Source organism: Crocodylus porosus, unplaced genomic scaffold, assembly GCF_001723895.1.
Source record: "Crocodylus porosus isolate Cpor-Errol unplaced genomic scaffold, CroPor_comp1, whole genome shotgun sequence".
Taxonomy (NCBI): domain Eukaryota; kingdom Metazoa; phylum Chordata; order Crocodylia; family Crocodylidae; genus Crocodylus; species Crocodylus porosus.
The window spans coordinates 252,173,641-252,194,354 of record NW_017728886.1 but is presented as its reverse complement, the minus strand read 5'-3'; the positions used below and the strand labels follow the sequence as shown (position 1 = coordinate 252,194,354).

At 47.3% G+C, this 20,714-nt stretch overlaps 1 protein-coding gene and 1 long non-coding RNA gene across 4 annotated transcripts in view; both read right to left on the bottom strand.

The window, feature by feature from the left end:
• The window catches only part of FAM91A1 (family with sequence similarity 91 member A1), a 54,627-nt gene extending 53,819 nt beyond the window's left edge, over nt 1–808 (bottom strand). The window contains exon 1 of one of the 3 annotated variants that reach the window (XM_019552552.1): nt 630–808. In XM_019552552.1, coding sequence (XP_019408097.1) covers nt 630–701 — 72 coding nt within the window. In that variant the 5' untranslated portion in view covers nt 702–808. The remainder of the gene's footprint in view (nt 1–629) is intronic. The other 2 variants (XM_019552546.1, XM_019552551.1) reach the window with 2 other exon arrangements.
• A 5,990-nt stretch (nt 809–6,798) lies between these two features.
• LOC109321769 overlaps nt 6,799–20,714 on the bottom strand; it is a 20,078-nt gene continuing 6,162 nt past the window's right edge. Inside the window, exons 2-4 of the long non-coding RNA XR_002104170.1 lie at nt 18,063–18,069; nt 10,066–10,068; nt 6,799–7,062 (exon numbers count right to left, since the gene is read on the bottom strand). This is a non-coding gene — a long non-coding RNA (uncharacterized LOC109321769). The remainder of the gene's footprint in view (nt 7,063–10,065; nt 10,069–18,062; nt 18,070–20,714) is intronic.

Sequence of the window (20,714 nt, the reverse complement as noted above, 5' to 3'; positions counted from 1 at the left end):
GTGACGTCCTTGAAAAATGTGACATTAAGCAAAATGATGTTAAGCGACCCCAATCGTGTCACTAGCAGGCGGCAGCCAAACCACGTTATAGCCAAACATTGCGTGACATTAAGCGAGCGCATCCTAAAACAGATCAGCGATGTAATAATAAAACGGGATGACGCAAGGTGACGAGTACCTGTACGTGGGTTCCCACACACGCGGTGCAGGAACGGGAGATGTACAAACCAGCTCTTCAAGCCTTAAGTCAAGGAAGGACTCCGGACCTGACACCTCTTGCGAGGCCCTTCCCCCTGCTCCTGCCCCAAAACCGACACCATTCGTATCTCTCGCCGCACCCTTCCCCTACAGCAAAGGATTTATGTTTCCAGCCGCCACTTGGACAGGAGGCAGAACTCCTCCGACCAAAGGAGCTGAGGGAAAACCTGGTGCTCTACAACTTCATCCCCGTGAACCCCCAGCTCCGTCACTCCTGCCCCAGGGCAGCCTGCACAGGCTGGGTGCCGGAAGCTGACGGTCTCTAGGCGCTGAGGGTGGGCAGCCCCACGCCTGGGAGCCTCGGAGCCAGGACCCCGAGGCATCCCCGCGCCCCAGGCCTGCCCCCCGCCGCGGCCCCCCGGTAGCGGTACCTGCTTGACGCTGGCGGGAAGGCGGCCCCACGCGTAGTTGTGGCGGATATGGAACTCCACGTCGATGTTCATGGCGGGGCTGGGCCGGGTCGGGCCGGGCCGGGCGCTCCTCGCAGCCCGCCGCGGGGGGCGCTCCAGCCGCGCCGCCCTCCCCGCTCGGCCCCTCTGCAGCCCGGTTCCGCGTCACGCCCACCGGAAGCACCGCAGCTTCCCTCACGTCACTTCCGCCGCTCAGCTCTCCCGTTCCCTTCGTGAGCATGGGGGCGCGCTGCGCCTGCGCAGTGTTGGAGTAAGCGTTCCAGCCCTGCCCCCTGTAACGTCGTTAGCTGCCCGCGGCCCCCGCGCCACGTGGCCGCCGAGCCCTTCTTAGCGGGCTCTGCGCCCGGCACCATTCGGCTACTGGGGGGCAGGGGCAACCCAGCTGTGCACTTCCAGATGTGGGCCCTAGCTCCCAGCTGTGCAGGGCTTGGGGACGTACTGACAGCCGCTGCCAAGTGTCTCCTGGGCTCCAGCGGGGGAGTGTGTGTGGCTTGGCGGGGAGGGGGAGCAGCAGCAGCCCCAGTCTCTGCCCCGTCCTAAATCAGATCACTTCCAGTAAAACACACCTGCCGCGCCCGGCTGATCTGGCTACCAGGTTTTCCAGTCATCGAATGTGCTATCGACACTGCTGGTGAGACTTGCTACCATCCTTCCCCTCGGCAGAATTTTTCTCAGCGTTGTCATCTGTTTAAGTTGTTCTCAGGGTATTAGAATTAAGGACAGGAGCGGTTTCAATTCAACTGCAATAGGTGCCTCCTAATACTGACCTATGGAGCTGCTGTCTGAAAAGTAGCAAGCTGTTTAAGAGGCTCCCAGCTCAGCTGGTTCCCGAGCATCCCTTCTCAGGCTCTTCCCCAGGCGGAAGCCCCTGCACTCAGGGACCGGGAGGGTCCAACTCAGTGCTGAGGCTCCTGCTGAGGAGTTTGTGACCCCTTGCAGAGCTGTTTCCAAAGACAGAGTCGCTGTCAGTATCAAAATTTATTCAGCATGTTGAGCACCTTGAGCAAGCTCAGAGGCCCCGAATAAAATTGCTAGAGGCGATTTATAGTTTACAGACAAGATGCGTGCGCAGGTGGGAATTTTTCACTGTGAAAGAAAACAAGGTATCAGGTCAGTGTGAGAAAACTAATTGTTAAAACTGTTTTTTGGCTGCATGCTAACTAATAAGGAGGAGAGCTGTATCTTTGCTTCAGATTTCAAGGCAATTAGGCCTGTGTCTTATCAGCCTGTCCTTGAAGCACTGAGCCTGCTTTATAGTTAATTTCTACACTACTATTTATAGTCTTGTTAATAAATTTCTACACTCCCACAGGCTGGGCACCTATGGGTTAAGTGTTGCAATGCCAAGATTTTTCTGGCTCCTCTTCCCACACACATAATATAGTTTATAAGTAAATTATAAAAGTAATAAACCTAGTGTCCTTCATCTCTTACCTGATGTCATCTAAACTGGTGCAAGTCTTCAGCTGGTATTGTTTGTTTGCTTTTTGATAACAGTATTTTGACACACCCTGTGACAGAGCCTAGCATTTTCCTTATGTATGGTTTTGAACCACATTTTCATTTTAGTGGCATGAATATTTGAAGTCGGTGTTCCTTAAACAACAGCTTCTTGTAAGATCCAGCTTGGAGAATCAATGTGAGAGCACAAGCGTTCAGATGTGGCAATACAGTTTAAATACTTCATTGGTTCCTTAAGAGCTTGCATTGTATTGAAATCATTGGGAACAACTTTCAGATAGTCTTTGGAGATGAGCTATCAAACACATGATCAGAGTCCAAAACCAGACCTAATTGAACACAAGCAAGATTTTTTCCTATTAGTGGGGTAAAATATTATACAGCAGAATTGCAGTATTAAATTAAGGTGCATATTTGACTGAAATTTGCACACAAACGTCCCTGAAATAAGATTCCTAATAAAAGTAGTGTGATTTTTCACCTCCATTAAGATCTTGTATTGAGATCTCCTTCTAAAGCAGTGGTGGCACCACTCTCCTGCTGCCAAATTTCTGGATCCACAAGAAGCCCCAGCCCCTGTGTGTTGGATCAGGCGCCCACCCCCAAGGCACAGGGCCAGGTAGGGGTGGCATCACATCTCAGGGCTCAATCCCAGCATGTGGGGGGCTGGGAAGGGGTGGCATCAGGACCCTGGAACCTAATCTTTGTGTACTGGGTCGGAGGGGGTGGTGCTAGGTGCTCAGGGACCAAGCCCATCTGGAGAAGTTGATGCCAGGCCCCTGGGGCCCTATCCCAGTGGGAGGAAGTGATACCCAGCCCTCAGGACCCAATCCCAGCACTCTTGGGTGGGATGGGGTAATGCCAGGCCCTTGGGGACCAATCCCAGCATGTGAGGACAGAAGGAGGAGGTGCTAGGCCCCAGGGCCTGATTCTGGCATGGGGCTCAATCCAGCCTGTGGACTGACTCCACCCCACTCATCTGAGCACTACTGCTCTGAAGCCACAGGGCCTTGGTTCTAACCTCCGTCCAATGAGGCGCGTGCTATGAGCCAGGCTGAGCTGGCCCCACACGCTGCAGGAGCACAGGAGCTGCACGCTGTGGAGCTGACCCTGCATACTGCCACCACATATAGCCAGGGACTTGGATGGGAGTGCTATGGGGCTGGCTGGGGTTGGCCCCACATTCTGCCACCATGTGCAGCTGGGTACTGGGAGGGGAGCACAGGAGCTGCATGTTATGGGGCCAGGTAGGGCTGACCCCACATACTGCCGCCATGTGCAGCCAGGGACTTGGGCAGGTGCTGCACGTTACAGGGCTGGGTGGGGCTGCCCTGCACGCTGCCATGACCTATAGCCAGGGACTGAGGTGGGAACACAGTGAGCAGAGCCACCTGCTCACTGCCACCATGTGCAGATCCAGATTGGCACACTCCAGGGACTGCAAGGACCACCCCCCACACACACACTCACTCTCCACCTTAAGCCCCACTCACACCCACACCCTCCCACAGCACCCCACACACTCCCCACCCTACCCCCAAACACACACACTCCCACCCCACCCACCATAACCCCACACCCTCCCACACACCCCATACCCCTCCACACCCACCTCCCAAACCTCCCCCACACACCACACCCATACTGCACACACCCCCATACACACTTCCCAACCACATCCCCCCCACGCACAATATAAAAGAGTAATACTGTATTTTGAGCTGTGATGCAATCGCCCCTATGTACAATATGCAAACACATGCAAATCAGGACAAAAATATATTTTTTAATAAAATTAAAGTAAGTTATAGTAGATGTTTGATTGTTTTAGTATAGATTTGTTGTTGCTTTTTTCGTCTGTAAGATGGCAGCACCCTCCCTCCCAAAAGGATTACTCCTGGGGCAAGGGGGCAGGACTTCCAGTGGCAAAGGGCAGGGGTGAGACTTCTAGTCCCAAGATTGTGACATGGGGGCAGGGCATTTGTCAAGGGGCAGAGCTACCCATGCAGCCCTTGTCAGCTCACCAAACCTCGTTAAGTGGCCCTCGAGCCAAAAGAATTGCCCACCCCCCAGTATAATCTGAGTTGTGTCAGTCAAATGTGTGAAATGCATTGAGTTCAGAATCAGATCCTGGGAAGTTCCAGATTCTCAGCACTTCTCAGGATCAGGCCAACAGGGTTATAGCCCCAGTGCACCTCTACTCTTGTCCCTCAGTCTTATACTACTCTTGGCTTCCTCTCCTGCAGTAGCCTGCATATATGACACCTTGGAGAAAGTAATGACATGGCTCTGCAGGCCAAAGGGGTTGCCAACCCCCAGGGTAGAACACAGGAGCAGGGGACAGATGCAGAAGGGTCTAGGGAACGGGGGGAGACAGAGCAGTGTAGGGAGCATGGCAAGGTGAAGAAAGAGGAGAATGTGATGAATAGGAGACTAAACGGGGCAAGGTAGGAAGTGAACAAATGAACGAAGCAGGCAGAATCAGAATCAGACACTGGAGGGAAATGCCAAAGGCATGAACGACTCACTCCCCCGGCAGTTGTGGGAGCATAGCGGAGGTGGGAATGTAGCGGCAGGAGCACAGCGGTGGTAAGCAGGGGAGCTCCCACAGATGCCACTGGCACTGTTGGTGGCAGAGAAGGGCAACGAGCACCGATCAAGGGTTGGCGACCACCCACAGCCACCGCCAGCCGCAGTGGCAGAGGCCAGCGGGGATTGCGGACCCCCCACAGACACCGTTGGCCGTGTCAGCTGTGGGGTGGCAAGCAGCAACCGCCAACGCTGTTGGCAGTGCCTTTTTGTAGGGGGTGCACGTGCACCTGCATGCACCCCCTACGTGTCGCCCCTGAGCAAAGGAGATGGAGAGTTGTCTAAGTGCCTAGCCACCCCAGCTCAGGAGGAAGCCTCTCCTCACACCCCAGGGAATACAAGAGGATAAGCAGAATCCCCTTAGTCAGTGAAGGCAACATTTTTATCCATGTATCTACAGTTATGTTTAAGCCTGAGGTATTCACATGCAAGTTGGGGGCGGCCAGCTTCCCCTGAAGAGTCAGAAAGCAGGAAAAAGAGAAAGTAATGCATTAGGTTTAAGCATCTCCTGGTTTTGAAAAGTATCCCATAATTTCTTGCTGTCCAACTCATGACTTGATCACTCGTGTTGACAGGGCGGTAGAGGTCCCTGTGCACCCATCATCAGTATTGGCTGCCTATAAATCAGTTTTCTCCTTGTCAAAGTCGGTCATAGAATTTGCAATGCAAGGACAAAGTCCAAGGTGTCATATATGCAGGCTACAAAGTCCTAATGGAGCTCGGGCTCCTGCCGGCTTTACCCACACAGCCCCTCATAAGCTCACCTTGCGGACTGCTTTGAAGTTGGAAGTCGTGGGTCCAGGCCAACCCTGCATGTGCTCTGCCAGAGCTAAGGCTCCATTTCCTTTCACAGACAAATTTTGACACTTCATTTTTACTTTAAATTAAGAACACGACCAGAGTTGGAAATATCAGTCTTCCACAGAATGGATTCCCCTTCCCCTGAACATCTTCTCTCCTCATCTGTGCAATTAATTGAAAAAGTATGTCATTGTGCTTGCCTCCCCTCATGTGATTCAGCTTGCTGCAGCTAGGCAACTGAAATCATCCAGCCGTCATAGTAATTTGCTGTCTTGAGCAGAGGAGTCAAGCACACCTAGTACAATATTATTTGTTTTGTCCTCACACTCCGTGCATTGCACCCTGGAAGGTATTTCATAGCATTCATTAGACTTTCCTCCAACATTTCTCAGTGTTAGAACTACAGTGTATTCGAGACAACAAAAAATCTGCCATAGCTCCCAGGTGCTCAAAGAGGACCTTCCAGCAGAACTTGAATACTTCACAGGACTAGGTTCCCAAACCCCCATGAAGTTGAGAGTGCTCAAAGTAGCCAGTGGTATATATAGTCACAGCAAACAGCTACCAAAAACTGCTGACATGATCAAACTGTTTGCTTCAGATTTCATTTCAAAGACTACCCGTTCTCTGATCAGCTGTGTGGGACCACTGATAAGCGCCAACTGAGTCCCCTTTGAAGGAGAAACAACAGTAAACAGCTGAGTGACTTGTCCTTCATTCAGCAATCCACTGTGAATTAAGTGGATTAATTCATCTGGATAACAATTATCTGGATACAAATAACATCTGGATACAAATTATCCAAGTTCTACTGCATCATCTTCATACAATGAATTTTAATACCATGCTGGATCTCTGAGACTTTCAAATGTGAAATGAGGCCATTTTAAATGATACCAATGATACCTTTTTTCCCTAGTGTTCATCCACAAGTCCTAGGTTAGCTGAGCATCTATAAATTGGTCCATGCCAATTCACACTGGAAGGCCTCATTGGCCTCTGGCTGTCAGGAACATATCTTCTGGAGGCTCAGATGGGGTCTCTTCTTCTCCTCTTCTTCTAATCCTTGACTGTATTTTGGTCAGCTCAGACTGATGGCTGTCCTCATACCATATCAAAACCTGTGTAATATCTGGATAACTCAGTCTCTGCCCAAAAAATTAATTGAGCTATGATGCTATAGTTAAACCAAGCCATAAAACCTCTTGGGAAGTTTTTCTTTACAAAAACAGTAGGTTTTTTTATTTCCCCAAGATGAAACAATCTTATCTGCCTCCTCTGGACCTCCTTGGGTCACAAATAAAGGTGGAAATATATTCTATCTGTCCTGTCTTATCCAAGTTGTCTGGCTGACCAAATTTCTTATCCAGGAGGCCAACTTCCATTGTGTCCTCCTTCAGTCCTTTGAATCCCATCTCTAGCTAAAATTTTAGCTTCTTACACCCTTGCTATAGATCATCTCTGTTCTTCTGCCCTTCCAATTGATATGGAGGATTTTCCAAAGACATTGTTGATGGTAACACTCCAAGGCTTTCAGGTGTTTCTGATAGTCGTTCAAGTTTCAAGCCCATACAGCAGGGTATGAGAGTACGACAATCATTTACCACAATGGGAAATGCGGATTTTAGACCTTCCTCATTTGAGGGGATTTCAACCCATACTGCTCACTTGCAAGCTTGTGTTCTAGACGTCATGCTGAAGAATAGGCTAGGTGGGCACCTCCCACTCCTCCAGATGAAGTTGAGCCACTGGATAGAAATGGATACAAGAGTCAAGGCAAGTCAAAAAGCAGAGCAAGCAAGTGGAAGCATGACTCTTGACCAGTGACGAGGGCACAATCCAGTTCCTGCTTTCTGGACTGTTCATTTATTTTACATTAGGGAGGCATTGGGTAAACCACAGAAATAACCCTGGCAGCAGGGACCAGATCTCAGAATTCCCCTCTAACTAGGCATCAGCAGGAGAGATGGTGGGTGTCTCTACCTAACCTGTTCTTTAGCTTAGGGGTTAGGTTACTTCCCAAGGAGATGGGAGATCTTTTCAGGCCACAATGGAGGCACTGAATACACTCAGAAGCCCAAGAGGTTTTGTAACCACAGGAGCAAGGTTCATCTGTGTTGTTTTTGCCTTTCTAGCTACATCCCAATTACATGCCTGGCTTACCATTTTGAATCTGCCTCTTTGTTTCTTATTTGTCCCCATCCATCTTGCCTGTTTACTGCTTGAACTCAGCAGGTATATACAGTTATAATAGTCCTTTACCTTCCACTGCTGCTGGATGAAAGCAGGAACAATAACTGGAACATGACATGATGTGAGGGATATTAACAATCCCACCACCCTTGGAGCAGAAAATAAATCTTCCAGCTTGGTGGTTCCCAGGTGCTGAATCATATACAACATTTTCAAGTATCATTTTATAAACTAAATCCACAAAATGTTTGCAGGTGTCATGCAGAGGGTGGTAATTGTACATGCTAATGTACTACAATGGCATCTTTGCAGATTCTAAATGGGCATTTCCCTGCAGAGGTTAGCTTTGCTGATTTGACCCATCATTTATTTTAATTCTTTTGTAAATGATCCTGTGCTTTACTTGCAACCCTGTTGTCTCCTAGGGAGGGCAAAAATAACTGTGTATTGTCCCATATTCCATAAGCTTTGTAGAAAGTGCAGTGATATTTGAATACACTTAAAAATAAGGAGTAAACAGTAATTATGAACATTTGTGTCAACTGGTCAATGTATCTTGTACTAATCTTTCCCTGAAGATTTACGATGGGTTGTCATATTTTCTTCCTAGTCCAGTTCAGTGGACACCTGGTAGTACCCAAGAGTGTTATCAAGCTCCCACTTCTGTGTTATTTGCAAGTGGTCCTCTCGTAATGAATCAATACACATTATGTGGTATAAAATGGTGGAGAAAAGCACTTGTCTTAACATACCTACCTGAGTGAGAGAATCACAGAAGAGTAGAGCTGGAAGAGACTGCAAGAGATCACCTAGTCCAGCCCCCTGCCTGAGGCAGAACCATCCAGACCATCCTATACAAATCCACTGTCTAACCTCTTAGCAAAACTACACAGTCAGCCCTGGCACAAAACAAGACATAACACACTAACCTGCCAAAGGTTAAGGCAGGGGGACCCTTCACATGCAGCAGCAAAGCCCAGAAGCATGGGAAATACCCATAAAAGAACATAGACATAGCTATGCCTAGATCATCCCTGACCAGTGGCTACCTCACTTCTTCAGCACCTCCAGCAATAGAGTCCACAGTCTCCTTAGGCAGTCCTTTACACTGCCTCACTATTCTAACAGTTAAGCTTTTTCTAATCTATCCAATCTAAACCTACTTTATTCCAACTTCAAGCCATTGGTCTGTGTCCTACTCTCTGCAGCAAGAGAGAAGAGATGTTTTCCCTTCTCTTTATGGTAGCAGCATTTCAAGACTGCTATCAAGCCATCTCTTATGTGACTTTTCCACAAGCTGACCACGCCTCGCTCCTTCAGTCTTACCTTGTATAACTTGCTTTCCAAGCCCTTTATCATTTTCGTTGCCTACCTCTGGACCCTCTGTAACTTCTCCATGTCCTTTTTAAAATGTGGAGCCCAAAAATGCACACAATGCTCCAGATGAGGCCTAACCAGTGCCAAGCAGAGAGCCACCATAACTATCACCCCCTGTGTCTTGCACCTAATGCTTTTATTGACACATCCTAAAACCACATTCGTCTTTCGTGCAGTTGTATCACACGGCAGACTTATATTGAGTCTGTGATCTATCAAGACTCCCAGATCCTTCTTCGTAGTGCTGCCATCCAGTCAGATGTCACCTATTTCATATTTGTATTTTTGATTATACTTCCAGAGGTGTAGCACCTTGCATTTGTCAGTACTGTACTGAATTTCATCCTGTTAGCTTCAGGCCAGCTTTCCAATTTGTCAAGATCCTTCTAAATTGTGCAGCAGAAGAGATAGAAGAGGGGCAGGCAGTAGGGGAGACCAGTGCTGTGACCTGTGTCCCTTGCTGCCCCACACCTTGTCCCCTTGCTGGCTGCTCCCCCATCACTTGCCCCACCATGCTCCTACTCCTGCTCCCCTGGTGCCTGTGTCCCCAGCACCTGCCGCCCAGCCACTTACCCCACTGTGCCTGCCCCCACTACCACTGCTCCCCCACTGCCTCTTCCCCATCTGCCCACCTGACCCTCCCCCCAGCCTCCACCCCCAACCACTTTTGTCCCCCTACCACCTGCTGCATGGCCATGCTGCAGCTGAAGCAATCATGTGCTCCATGGCCCAGGCTGGAGCCAGAGTGGAGCCAGAGCTGTGCCAGACCTGGAGCTGGAGCTGGATGGTAAGCGGCAGCGAGGGGCGAGGGAAGGGTCAGGCAGCAGCTGTGTCTCAAATTTTGCTGCCTTGTATTCCAATCCAAGACGAAGTCTCCCACCCCCATGTTAAATAAGGGGGACTCGTCTTCAAGTAAATACTTGCAGAACTAATTGCAGAAAGGCAATTACTCTGAATGTTCTGAATTCTAGTCCACTCACTGTACTGCTAGTTGCTCCAGGGTTGGTACAGCCCAAGAAGACGGCCAAACAAAAGCAGTGCAAGGTCTTTAACTGTAGTTACTGACTTAAATCCAGGGGAAAAGTGTTTTTCATAAACTTGAACCTGAAAATGTGGGGTTGACTTATAAACAGGAGCAAGATAATTGCATTTGAACATACAGTAGTTAAAATAAAGAACTAACAGCTTTGTCCACTAAAATTGCTTCCTGATCATCCAAACTCCAGCCCCCGGCTGTGTGAGTAGTCAGGTATTTGAGATGTTAGAGCAAATGTCAGTTGTTGTACACACCCCCCTATTCATGACTAAAATTAAGATAATGGCAGGAGTTATTGATTAACCCAGGAAATCCTGGGGTGGGGACTGGCAGTTATAATAAACACTATGATCACTTGTCTTAGTGAAGAGCAAGGTAGTTCTGTCCTCCGGGTCAAGCTACAAGCTAAGCAACTATGGGCCCACGGCACGTAAGTGATTATTTCAACTGAATTGCCAACTTCCAGCTTCCACTTTTGCACTTACATGAATGTTGTTCAAAATGATAGCATACATGTATAAATGAGGACTTACAATCAGAAAGAGACTTCTAAATGTATTGTGAATCTGTTGGATTTAGCTGATAACACTTACTCTGCTGCATTTTCTTATAGCATTAAAATTATAATACAGGTTCTCATGGCTTTACAGTGAATATAATGCACTGAAATAGGTTATACTTAGGGTGACCATATGGGACACTGTGAAATCTGGGGTGCTGCCTGCCCCTGCAGCCCCCTTGACTGCTGTGGACTGCAAGGAGTCAACAACCCATTATTCTTTATTTCACAGGTGTTAAGAATCACCTGTGAAGCAGGAAGTCCTATTAACACTAATTGTTATTTCACGGTTCCTGCGGCTCTGCCTCTATGCCCTGTGTCCCACACCCAGGACAGTCATCTTAATTTTCGCTGGCTGGTCATGACCAGCCTCCAAAATCTGGGACTGCCCAAGCCAACCCAAGACATATGGTCACCCTAGTTATACTGTAGTTTAAAAGAACAGAAAATAATGTGTTAAGGAAAAGCTCGTTTTAACTTGTGAGATGGTACGTGATCTTGTTAGATGCTAAAATAACTCCACAGAGAAAACAATTCCAGTGGAGAAAGACCAACCTTTTCAAACTTTAGCTAAATTTGTCATTGGCTATCTTAGTGGTAGCTTCCAAGTATTCTCAAGAGCTGCTCTCAGAAGGATCTGATACAAATGCATAAACTGAAATACCTCAGTATCACTCAGTGGGTCTTAACTGAGAGAATTGGGACAACTTTTCATGTCTGGATGCCTAATATTAGATACTTAAATCCACATGTAAGCACATCCATCAGAGTGGCCTGATTTTCAAAGTACTTCAGTGGGAACTGAGCACGCTTGGCACTTTTGAGAGCTAGGCAATTCTCATTATCATGAAGAAATGTTATATTTTGTTACATTTATATCTTAACAACAAAGCTATAAATTAGCACAGTACCGTATTCACCCAAATACAAGACAACCTTGAATGCAAGACAAATAATTCAACTCTACATTTGGAAAAATTTATAGATTTGTTATAATTCTCCATCTATGGAATCACATTTTTGGAGGATCATCTTAAATTTGTTCCTCCCGCCCCACTAGTGGAAGATTTGGGGGCAGAGGCGATGAGAAGGCAGTAATGGTGGGAAACAAGACAGTGGAAGAGACAGGAGGGGGGAACATGGCAGGTCAGGCAGCAGGGGACAGTAATGGGGCAGGCAGTGGTAGAAAGTGGGCAACAGGCAGTAGGGGGGCAGGTGATAGGGGGCAAGCAGTGTGGAGGTACGGGGTAGGCTGTGAGAGAAGCAGGCAGCTTACCCCTGGCCTCCCGCACCCCACACTTCCTCCCCCTCCAACATCAGGCTGACCCAATTCCTTCTTCCCCTGTTCTCCCCTCTTCTCCCTTCTATGCTGCTTCTGCCCCTGCAGCCTCAGATCCCCACCCTCTGTCTCCCATCTCCCCCACAAAAGTCTCTCTCCCCTACCTGCCCCCCACCCCCTTTGCTGTGTGCCAGCAGGCTTTATCCCTGTTTCAGCCTGGAGCATGGATCATGGTTCCAGCCTGGCCCCACAGCAGTGGCAAGGAGCCGGCACTGCTGCTACAGGGCTGGGCTGGAACATGTACTCTGTGCTCCAGGGTGCAGCAAGGACAGAGCCTGCTGGCACACAGCAAAGGTAGGGAGGAGTGCGGTGCGGGGGAACTGGGACTGCAGGGGAGGAGTGGCAGGGTGTGCAGAGGCAGCAGGACAGACAGTTAGCAGCCCCAGCCCCAAGTTGGGACCAGAGCTGCAGCATCTTCCCCACCCCACTGCTGGTTTCTTGTGCTTGATTGTAAGGCATGGGACTTTTTCCCCACCCATGTTAAATGAGGTTGCAACTCATCTTCCAATCAAGTAAATATGGTATTTATTTCTGGCAGACAAGGTTCTTTGGGTAAATGTGATATCTTTTATTAGACCAACTAAATAGTTTGAAAAATTGTTCTTTGAACACTTGTTGGACACAAACACCCTTCTTCAGACATAAGGAGAGTCTGCTGGTGTTTTGTGTTCTCTCCTGGGTGAAACAGAAGACAAAGTGCAAAATGCAGGTCTATGAAAATGCAAATGCATGGCAATGAGCATCAGAGGGAATGGGAGACAATAGGTGTAAGACAGGTAGGTGAAGGGAAAGGGAGAGGACTGTTGAATTGGTGATAGAACGCATCTGGTAAAATGTAGCAAGGTTACCTGTGGTTATCAGATGGCAGGCAAGTTATAATGTGCCATAAATTCAATGTCTATATTGAGTCTTTTTTTGTATGCAGTAAATTTATGAAGTGAAGTCCGTAGGCTCGTCTACAAATGGTGTTTTGTAAAGTCCCTTTGAGGATTAGAACTGAGAGACTGGAGAGTGAGGTTATGTTATGGGAAGTGTGCACCCATAGGTAACCGGATATTTTTATCTTCGATAGATTTTCAGTTTGTGTTCATTCTGGTATGCAGCTGTTGCTTAGTTTCTTCTACGTATTGCCTATCAGGGCATTTAGTGCACTATAAAACTTGCCAGCACATCTCCAGCACTCCCACAGTACCCACACCCCACAACAGAACCATCACCATTCCTGGATCTCACAGCTGCACCTTCAGAAATGTAATGTATCTCATCCAGTGCACCAAATGCCCTGATGGAAAATATGTCGGAGAAACCAAACAACTGCGTACCAGAATGAGCACACACCGAAAATCTATCAAAGACAAAAATACACAACACAATACACACTCTCTCTCCAATCTCTGTTCTAATCAAAAGGAATTTACAAAACACTTTTCGTACATGAGCCTACAAACTTCGCTTCATAAATCTACTGGATACAAAAAATAATGGACTAATATAGACGTGGGATTTATGGCACATTATAACCTGCCTGCCAACTGATAACCCCAGACAATGTCTGCTTTTTACCAGCTGCAGTCTATAATCAGTTCAACATTCCCTCCTTTCCTCTCCCACAACCTACCTGTCTCACAGCTATTGTCTCCCATTCCCTCTGATGCTTATTGCCACACATTTGCATTTTCACAAAGCTGCATTGTGCTTTTTGGCTTTTGTTCCACCCAGGAGAGCACACAAAACACCAGCAGACTCCCCCTGTGCCTGAAGAAGGGTGTCTGTGTCCAAAAGCTTGCAAAGAACAATTTTTCCAACATTTCGTTGGTCTAATAAAAGATATCACATTTACCCAAAGAACTTTGTCTGCTTATGTCCTTAGACCAACACAGATACAACCATCAACCCCGGAGCATGGTATTTATTTTTGCTGTGGTATATTCTGGTGGAGCATAAAGAAGCTGTCAATAAAATATTAAATTCAATCCTTCTTAACTAACATATTTACCCATATCCAAGATGACTTCGAATTTAAGATAATCCCACCCCCAATTATTAGATGTTAAATGGGGTATACAGTTGTTATAATTTTCCTTGTACAGAATCTAATTATTGGAGGGGTGTCTTAAATTCTTCCTCCCTCCCCATTGCTGCAGTAGGGTGAGCAGCAGGGAGGCAAACAGTGGCAGCAAAACAAGTTGTGGAGGAGGAGGTGGGGGACAAGTTGTGGGGAAGTCAAGTGACCTGACCCCCAGCCCTTGCTCCCCCACCCCTTGCTCCTTGCTGCCTGCTCCTCTCTGTGGTACCTGAGCCCTCTGGCACCTGCCACCCACCGCTGCCACTTATCCTCAACTGCAGCTATGACTCCAGCTCTGGCTCTACTCCAGGCCAGGGCATGAAGCATATGATGGGCCCAGCCTCTGCCCAGCCAGGTAGCAGTGGTTGTGGCAGTGGCAGCTCCAGCCCCAGAGCCAGAGATCCTGCCACCAGTGCTGCTACAGCCTGGCCTGGCCAGAGTGGGGCCACAGCCAGAGCTGGAGCCGCAACTGAGCGTAAGTGGTGGTGGGAGGGCAAGGCAGATGGAGGGATGGGGGCAGCAGTTATAGCTCTGACCCCAAGTCTGCAGCAGCCATCTGCCCCCCACCTTGTACTCAAATCCAAGATGAGGGGCTTTCTTTCCCTGATGTTGAAGGGGGGGGGTGCGCTCATCTTGGATTTGAGTAAATACAGTAATAAAGTATATTAAGAAATATAATGTTAGGTTGTGCTTTAAAAGGAGTAGTATTTACTTATCCCTCTTTTTCAAGGAGTCATTTCAACAGCTATAAATACAGTGAGGGGTTACAGGTGACTCTGAGACGGATGCTGAAGTCTGATTTTCTCAGACACAGTCCCACTGGGATAAACTGTGCCTCTGACACAAAGCCCTGCCTATGGGCCAGTGCAGAGCACCAGAAGAGACTGGTCAGTCTCAGGACTGTCTCCCCCAGTGGAAGCTCAACCGGGAATCTCAGGGAAGGGAAAATGGCCCTAATTCCCTATTTGTTCCCCAGAGGAAACAGGAAGTGATTGATCTTTGCTCACTGGGGCTGTTATTATGATCGGCCATTGTATGAGCAGCACAAAGCTGGGGAAGATCCTGGCGCACACCCCTCTCCATCCTGACCCCGCCTTTTCACACACACCCTTGTGCACATTCAGGGAAGGTCATAGTGCTTTGACTCCCACAGGACTTTTTCTGAATGCACTGACCTAAAGAAGCTGGTTCTCCTCCCACCATGGAGTCAATAGCAGTGTTTGCACTGAGCTAGTCTACGCTGCAAAGACTACAGAGTGGTGTAGAGATACCTGAATTTGCTTTGAGCTGCCTCGCTCAGATGTTGGCTGTAGTCTGCCAACACAAAGTTTGGTGCAGGTAAATTTACCCTACTTTGTAAGCTATACTGAGCAGTCTGCCTTGGTGGCTAGATCACAAATTGACAGCTAGTTTAAAGCTAGTACGCCTCATTCCAGTGGCTGCAGCACAATGATACTCTCATACTTCATCATGAACAATAATTTGTAACAACCATGAGATCTGCCTCATTTATCCCAATGAGAATTGCAAGTACTCATCACCTCTCCAGATTTAGCCCCAGGACTTTACCAGAAACCTTGGGAAAATGCTGTCTCCATCTCAAAGATCTACTTATTAATACCTTTAAAATAGGCCGTGATGAATTAATGGCCTTTAAGCATACGTTGTTCTTTCGCTTTCTTTCACATTCCACCATTATATTTTCACTTGCACTTTGTGTATTGTGTTTTTTTAAATTCTCAGACCAAGTCTTACAACATTGCAGAAGATGTGCAGAATTCACCTATAGGGGGGTCCAGTTGGTCGGCAGATGAGCCAGTAAGCAATTTTCTTATGAGGGATGTGAGGGGGCATACAGTACTAAAGCACACGGGGCACAAGCAGAGGAGGGTAGGTGTAACAGGGGGCCTTCTTGGGCCTGCCTACCAATGGCCCTGCCCACCTGTTTCTGGGGCAACCGCCTGCCTTCTCACCTGTCATGCCTTGTTGTTAATTAATTAATTATCTTAATTAGGCAGGAGTCTGCCCATTTTCTTGCCTTGATGCCAGGGGGCGCTATCTGCAGCTCTGTACCTCCCCTACATCACAGCCCATGCCTTGCAGATGGCATCCACTGTGCTTATCATCACCGGCCCCTACACGGGGCCCCAGAATCCTCCAATCAAGAACCTTCTTAGATCCCTCCATTCAGGCAGCCTACGCCACCCTCATTCAGGGCTGCCTAGCTCCCTGAACCATTTCCCTTCTCAGGCATGCCCCCCTGGGACCTTTGGCCACACAGGCCCTGGCCTCACCTCCAAGGCCAGTCAGAAACCCCAGGCCCTTAGCTCTGGGCACCCCTTGCAGTGGGCCCCTGGCCCTTTTGACCGTTCTGGTCCTAGCCCCAGCATTGACCACTCAAGGGTACTCTACATCAAGGCCTCTGAGCCTCTAGCCCCTCTCTTTCTCTGGGGTCTGCCCTCTGGACCCTACTAGCAGGTGACCCACTCAGTTGTGGGAGCTGGGGATTATTAAGGTGCCCCACCCACCTTTCACTAGGGTGGTCACTGGCCTGGAATTTCCTGGGGGCTCCCATACCACTGAGAGTCCCACCAGGCCACCCACTCCTAGCAGGGTGCAGTTTCAGGTGATGCCCAGGACCAGGAGTCTCCAAACAATCCCCTACAGCTGCTGCCTGGCCTGCCAGCAGGGAACTGAGCTGTTTATATAGGTAGCCAAAGATCTAAAATGGCCACCGCAATCAAGCACCTGCTGGCTGCTTGGCTCAGGTCTTAAAGTGGCAGGCACAAATGGTGCCCTGCCACAGTAGGTTTTCTGTGTCATAGGACATGACACATTTTCAAAATTTCTTCTCTTCCAAAATGAACAAAAACAAAAACCATGGAAATTTCTTGCCAAGTAAAATTCTGAAAACACTTGTTTGGGTCAAATGAAATATTTCCCATTGCTAAAAGAAAAGCCTTTCATTTAAATTTTGACCTTTTTTAACTTGTTAGAAATGTTTCTTTGACTAGAAATCAATTCTGTTCCAAAAAGTAATTTTAGAACAAAACCTTGAAATATTCCATTTCACAAATGCTACCATAAACCATTTCAACATTATCAACATGATTTGTTTCAGGTGTTCTAGATGAAATCTCATTAAAGGATACGGCATTTTCAATACATGACAATTTTTATAAAAATTACACATTTAATCAAAAAATGTTTCAGTAAAAACATTTCTCAACAGCTTTAAAGACAACCTTTCCAGCATAATTCCTATCTGGGTTAAAAATGGATCTGAATTCCATATCTAAACCCCTCAAGTTTCAGAGGTTTCATAGTTATTAGCGTCAGAAGGGACCTCAATAGTGATTCTACTTGTTGAATTGGACCCAGTCCCTGTTTCTACAGTCAGTCACAAACCTGAGTCCAAATTTTAAGAGTTCCAGAGTCTTACTCCTTTCTTCCACAGTCTGGCACCCCCAAGTTTCTGTTTTATTTTTCTTCTAATTTGTTCCAACTGAAATCAATCCATTTGAAATTTTGGATAACTGCTTGAATGTCAGCAATGGTATTTTTAAGGATGTTTTGGGATAATCTAAGAAGATCTCTCATGATAGGATGACTTGAAATGTTGATGGATTTTCATTTTTGCACAGTTGCTTTAACATTTTTTTAGTAAATACCATCTGTAAAAATGTCAAGTCATTCCAGAAGTCATTTATCCTATTAATCTCAGGAAAGACTGGTGCCTCCATTTAATTTGGGGAAGGGTGAGAGATTCATTTTTAACTTGATCTACCATATTTTCCTGACTACAGTATGCACTTTTCTGCAAGTAAATAGCTGCTGAAAATCTCTATACATACTATATGCAAAAAATATGGTAAGAATGGTTTCTGCTCTTATGGGCAGAAGTAAAAGTAAAATCTGCATGCAACTCAAGAGAGAAGAACTAGGATCAGGCCTTGCTCCCTAGCTGCTGACACTCAGTTACTTCCCACAAGGAAAGACCTTTGTTCTGTCTTTCAAAAACAAGGTGTGTGTTATATTCTGGGGCATGTTATATGTAAGAAACTATGGTATTTTGTGAGGTATTTTGTCAGGGAGTTCTCTGACATCTTGTGTTCTCTTGGTAATCGCCATGAAGGAGGAGTATCATTCTGAGTATCCCTAAGTCAGTACTACTCAAAATATGGCCTAGCACACACACCCAAGTCATCCAGCCTGGAGTGCTTCCCGAGTCCCAGAAAGCTGGCAGTGGGGAGGCAGTGCTAAGCCTAACTGTTGCATCTCTGGGAGCCCCATGGGAATTACTGCTGCCACTGCTCCCTGCACCAATATATTTTTGGACCCATGGACAGCCCCATGGACCACATGACACAATCCCATGTGCCAGATCAGACCAGTGTGCAGGCTCAGTTCTCAGCCCCAGGCCCAGCATGCAGTGCAGGCACTCAAACCTGGACTTGACATAAAGCACTGGGTCACGATCCCAGACCCAACACGCAGGGATGAACCCAGCACAGAGCCCCAGTCCTGGCCCCATCTGCCATTGTGTGGCTGGCAGACCAGTTGTACCCCACTCATCTGACTTGCATGCTGGAAAGGTTGAGCAACACTACTCTAAACAAGAGGAAGGAGAGTGAGGGCCTGAGTAGGACAAGTGGTTTGAAAATACTGTATCAGAGAAGCCAGGCAGGCAGTACTTCTGTGCCCCTGGAGAGCAAACAAGCCCTAAGGGTCTCCTCATGGATCACTGCAGAGTTTATAAACACAACACAAATCTTTGCATTATATATAAAACCAGATGGGACTCTTGCTGATGTTATACAGGATGAGAGAAAGCACAGCTTACTACCACGGGAGACTTTATCTCTTCAGAGAACTCCAGAATAGGTTCTTGTTATCTGATATAGTGGGAATGGGTGATATAATAGCTAGGACATTCACTAACCCAGGTACCCACACTCAACAGAAGATGGTCTATCACAGAAGGCTGGAGGACCCACTAGTCCAGTACATACACCTACCTTTCTTTTTCCCTCTTACATGGAGTAACAAGTTCTGCTGCCATGGGTTAAAGTGAGAGCCAAAAGAGCCAATAAAACATTGGGCATCATTAAGAATGGAATTGACAACAAAACGGAGAACATCGTTGTGCTGTTATACAAATCTATGATACTCCCACATCTTGAATACAGCATGCAGTTCTGGTCCCGCATCTGAAAAGCAATGTAGTAGAATTAGAAAAGGTACAGAGGGGCAACCAAAATGATCAGGGACATTGAGCCGTTGCCATACCCGGAGAAACTGAAAAGGCTAGGACTCTTCAGTTTGGGAAGGAGAAGGTTGAGGGAGATATGACAGAGGTCTATAAATTTATGAAGGGCATGGACCAAGTGAACGGGGAACTGTTGTTCACTGAGTCCCAGAATACTAGAACTAGGTGACATCTGCTAAAATTAGTAGGTGGGAAGTTTAAAACTAACAAAAAAAAGTACTTTTGTATGCAACACATAGTTAACTTGTGGAATTCATTGCCACAGGAGGAGCTGGAGGTATACCAGATTGAAAAAGGGAATGGAGAGAATGGCCTGGCGGGCTGGATCCTGCCCACAGGTCGTATTTTGCGTGCCCCTGGCCTAATAGGATCATAGGAAAGTAGAGCTGGAAGGGACCTCACAAGGTCATGTAGTCCAGTTCCCTGCTCAAGGCAGGATCATCACAGACTAAACCATCCCAGCCAAGTGTCTATCTAACCCGCTTTTGAGAGTTTCCAAACATAGAGAATCCACAGCTACTCTGGGTAGCAAGCTCCAATGCCTCACCCCCCTCATAGTCAGAAAGTTCCTCCTAATCCCCAGCCTAAATTTCCCCTGCTCCAGCTTGAGGCTGTTGTTCCTGGTCCTGCCCCTTATGGCCACAGAGAAAAGCCCATCTCTATCCTCTCTAAATCACTCTTCAGGTATTTGAAAACTGTTATCAAATCCCCTCTCAGTCTTCTCTTCTCTAGGTTAAATAACCCTAGTCCTTTCAGTCTTTCCTCACAAGTCTTGCCTCCCAGGCCCCTGGTCATTGGTGTTGTCCTGAAGTGGATTTTTTCCAGTCTGTCCACATCCTTGCTGGACACAATACTCCAGGGGAGCCCTCACTGGTGCTGAATAGAGGAGAAGGAACCACTTCCCTTGTTTGGAAGTAACACTCCTGTCAGTACAACTCAGGATGCTCTTGGCTTTTTTTGCAACAAGAGCAAACTGCTGGCTCTTATTCAGCTTATGGTTCACTGTACCCCCAGGTACTTCTCTGGAGTACTGCAGCCTAGCCAGTCATTCCCCAATCTGCATTTGTGCATGCAGTTGTTCTGTTCCAAGTACAAGACTTTAAAAGAAAAAATGCCAAAAATTATATTTAATTCATCTCAAAACTGCTAGTTTAACTGTGTGACTAAATCACATTTTTTCTAAAAGCGTTTATTTTCACCCAGATAGTTTTAGGACATCTTCATTTGTGGCTAGAATGATTAAGAAGTAACCTGTTTAAATTCGCTGATGATACCAAAATTTGGGGTGAAGTGAGCACGCTAGTAGGGAGGGAAAGACTGCAACAAGACCTGGATAGGTTACAGGAGTGGGCTGACA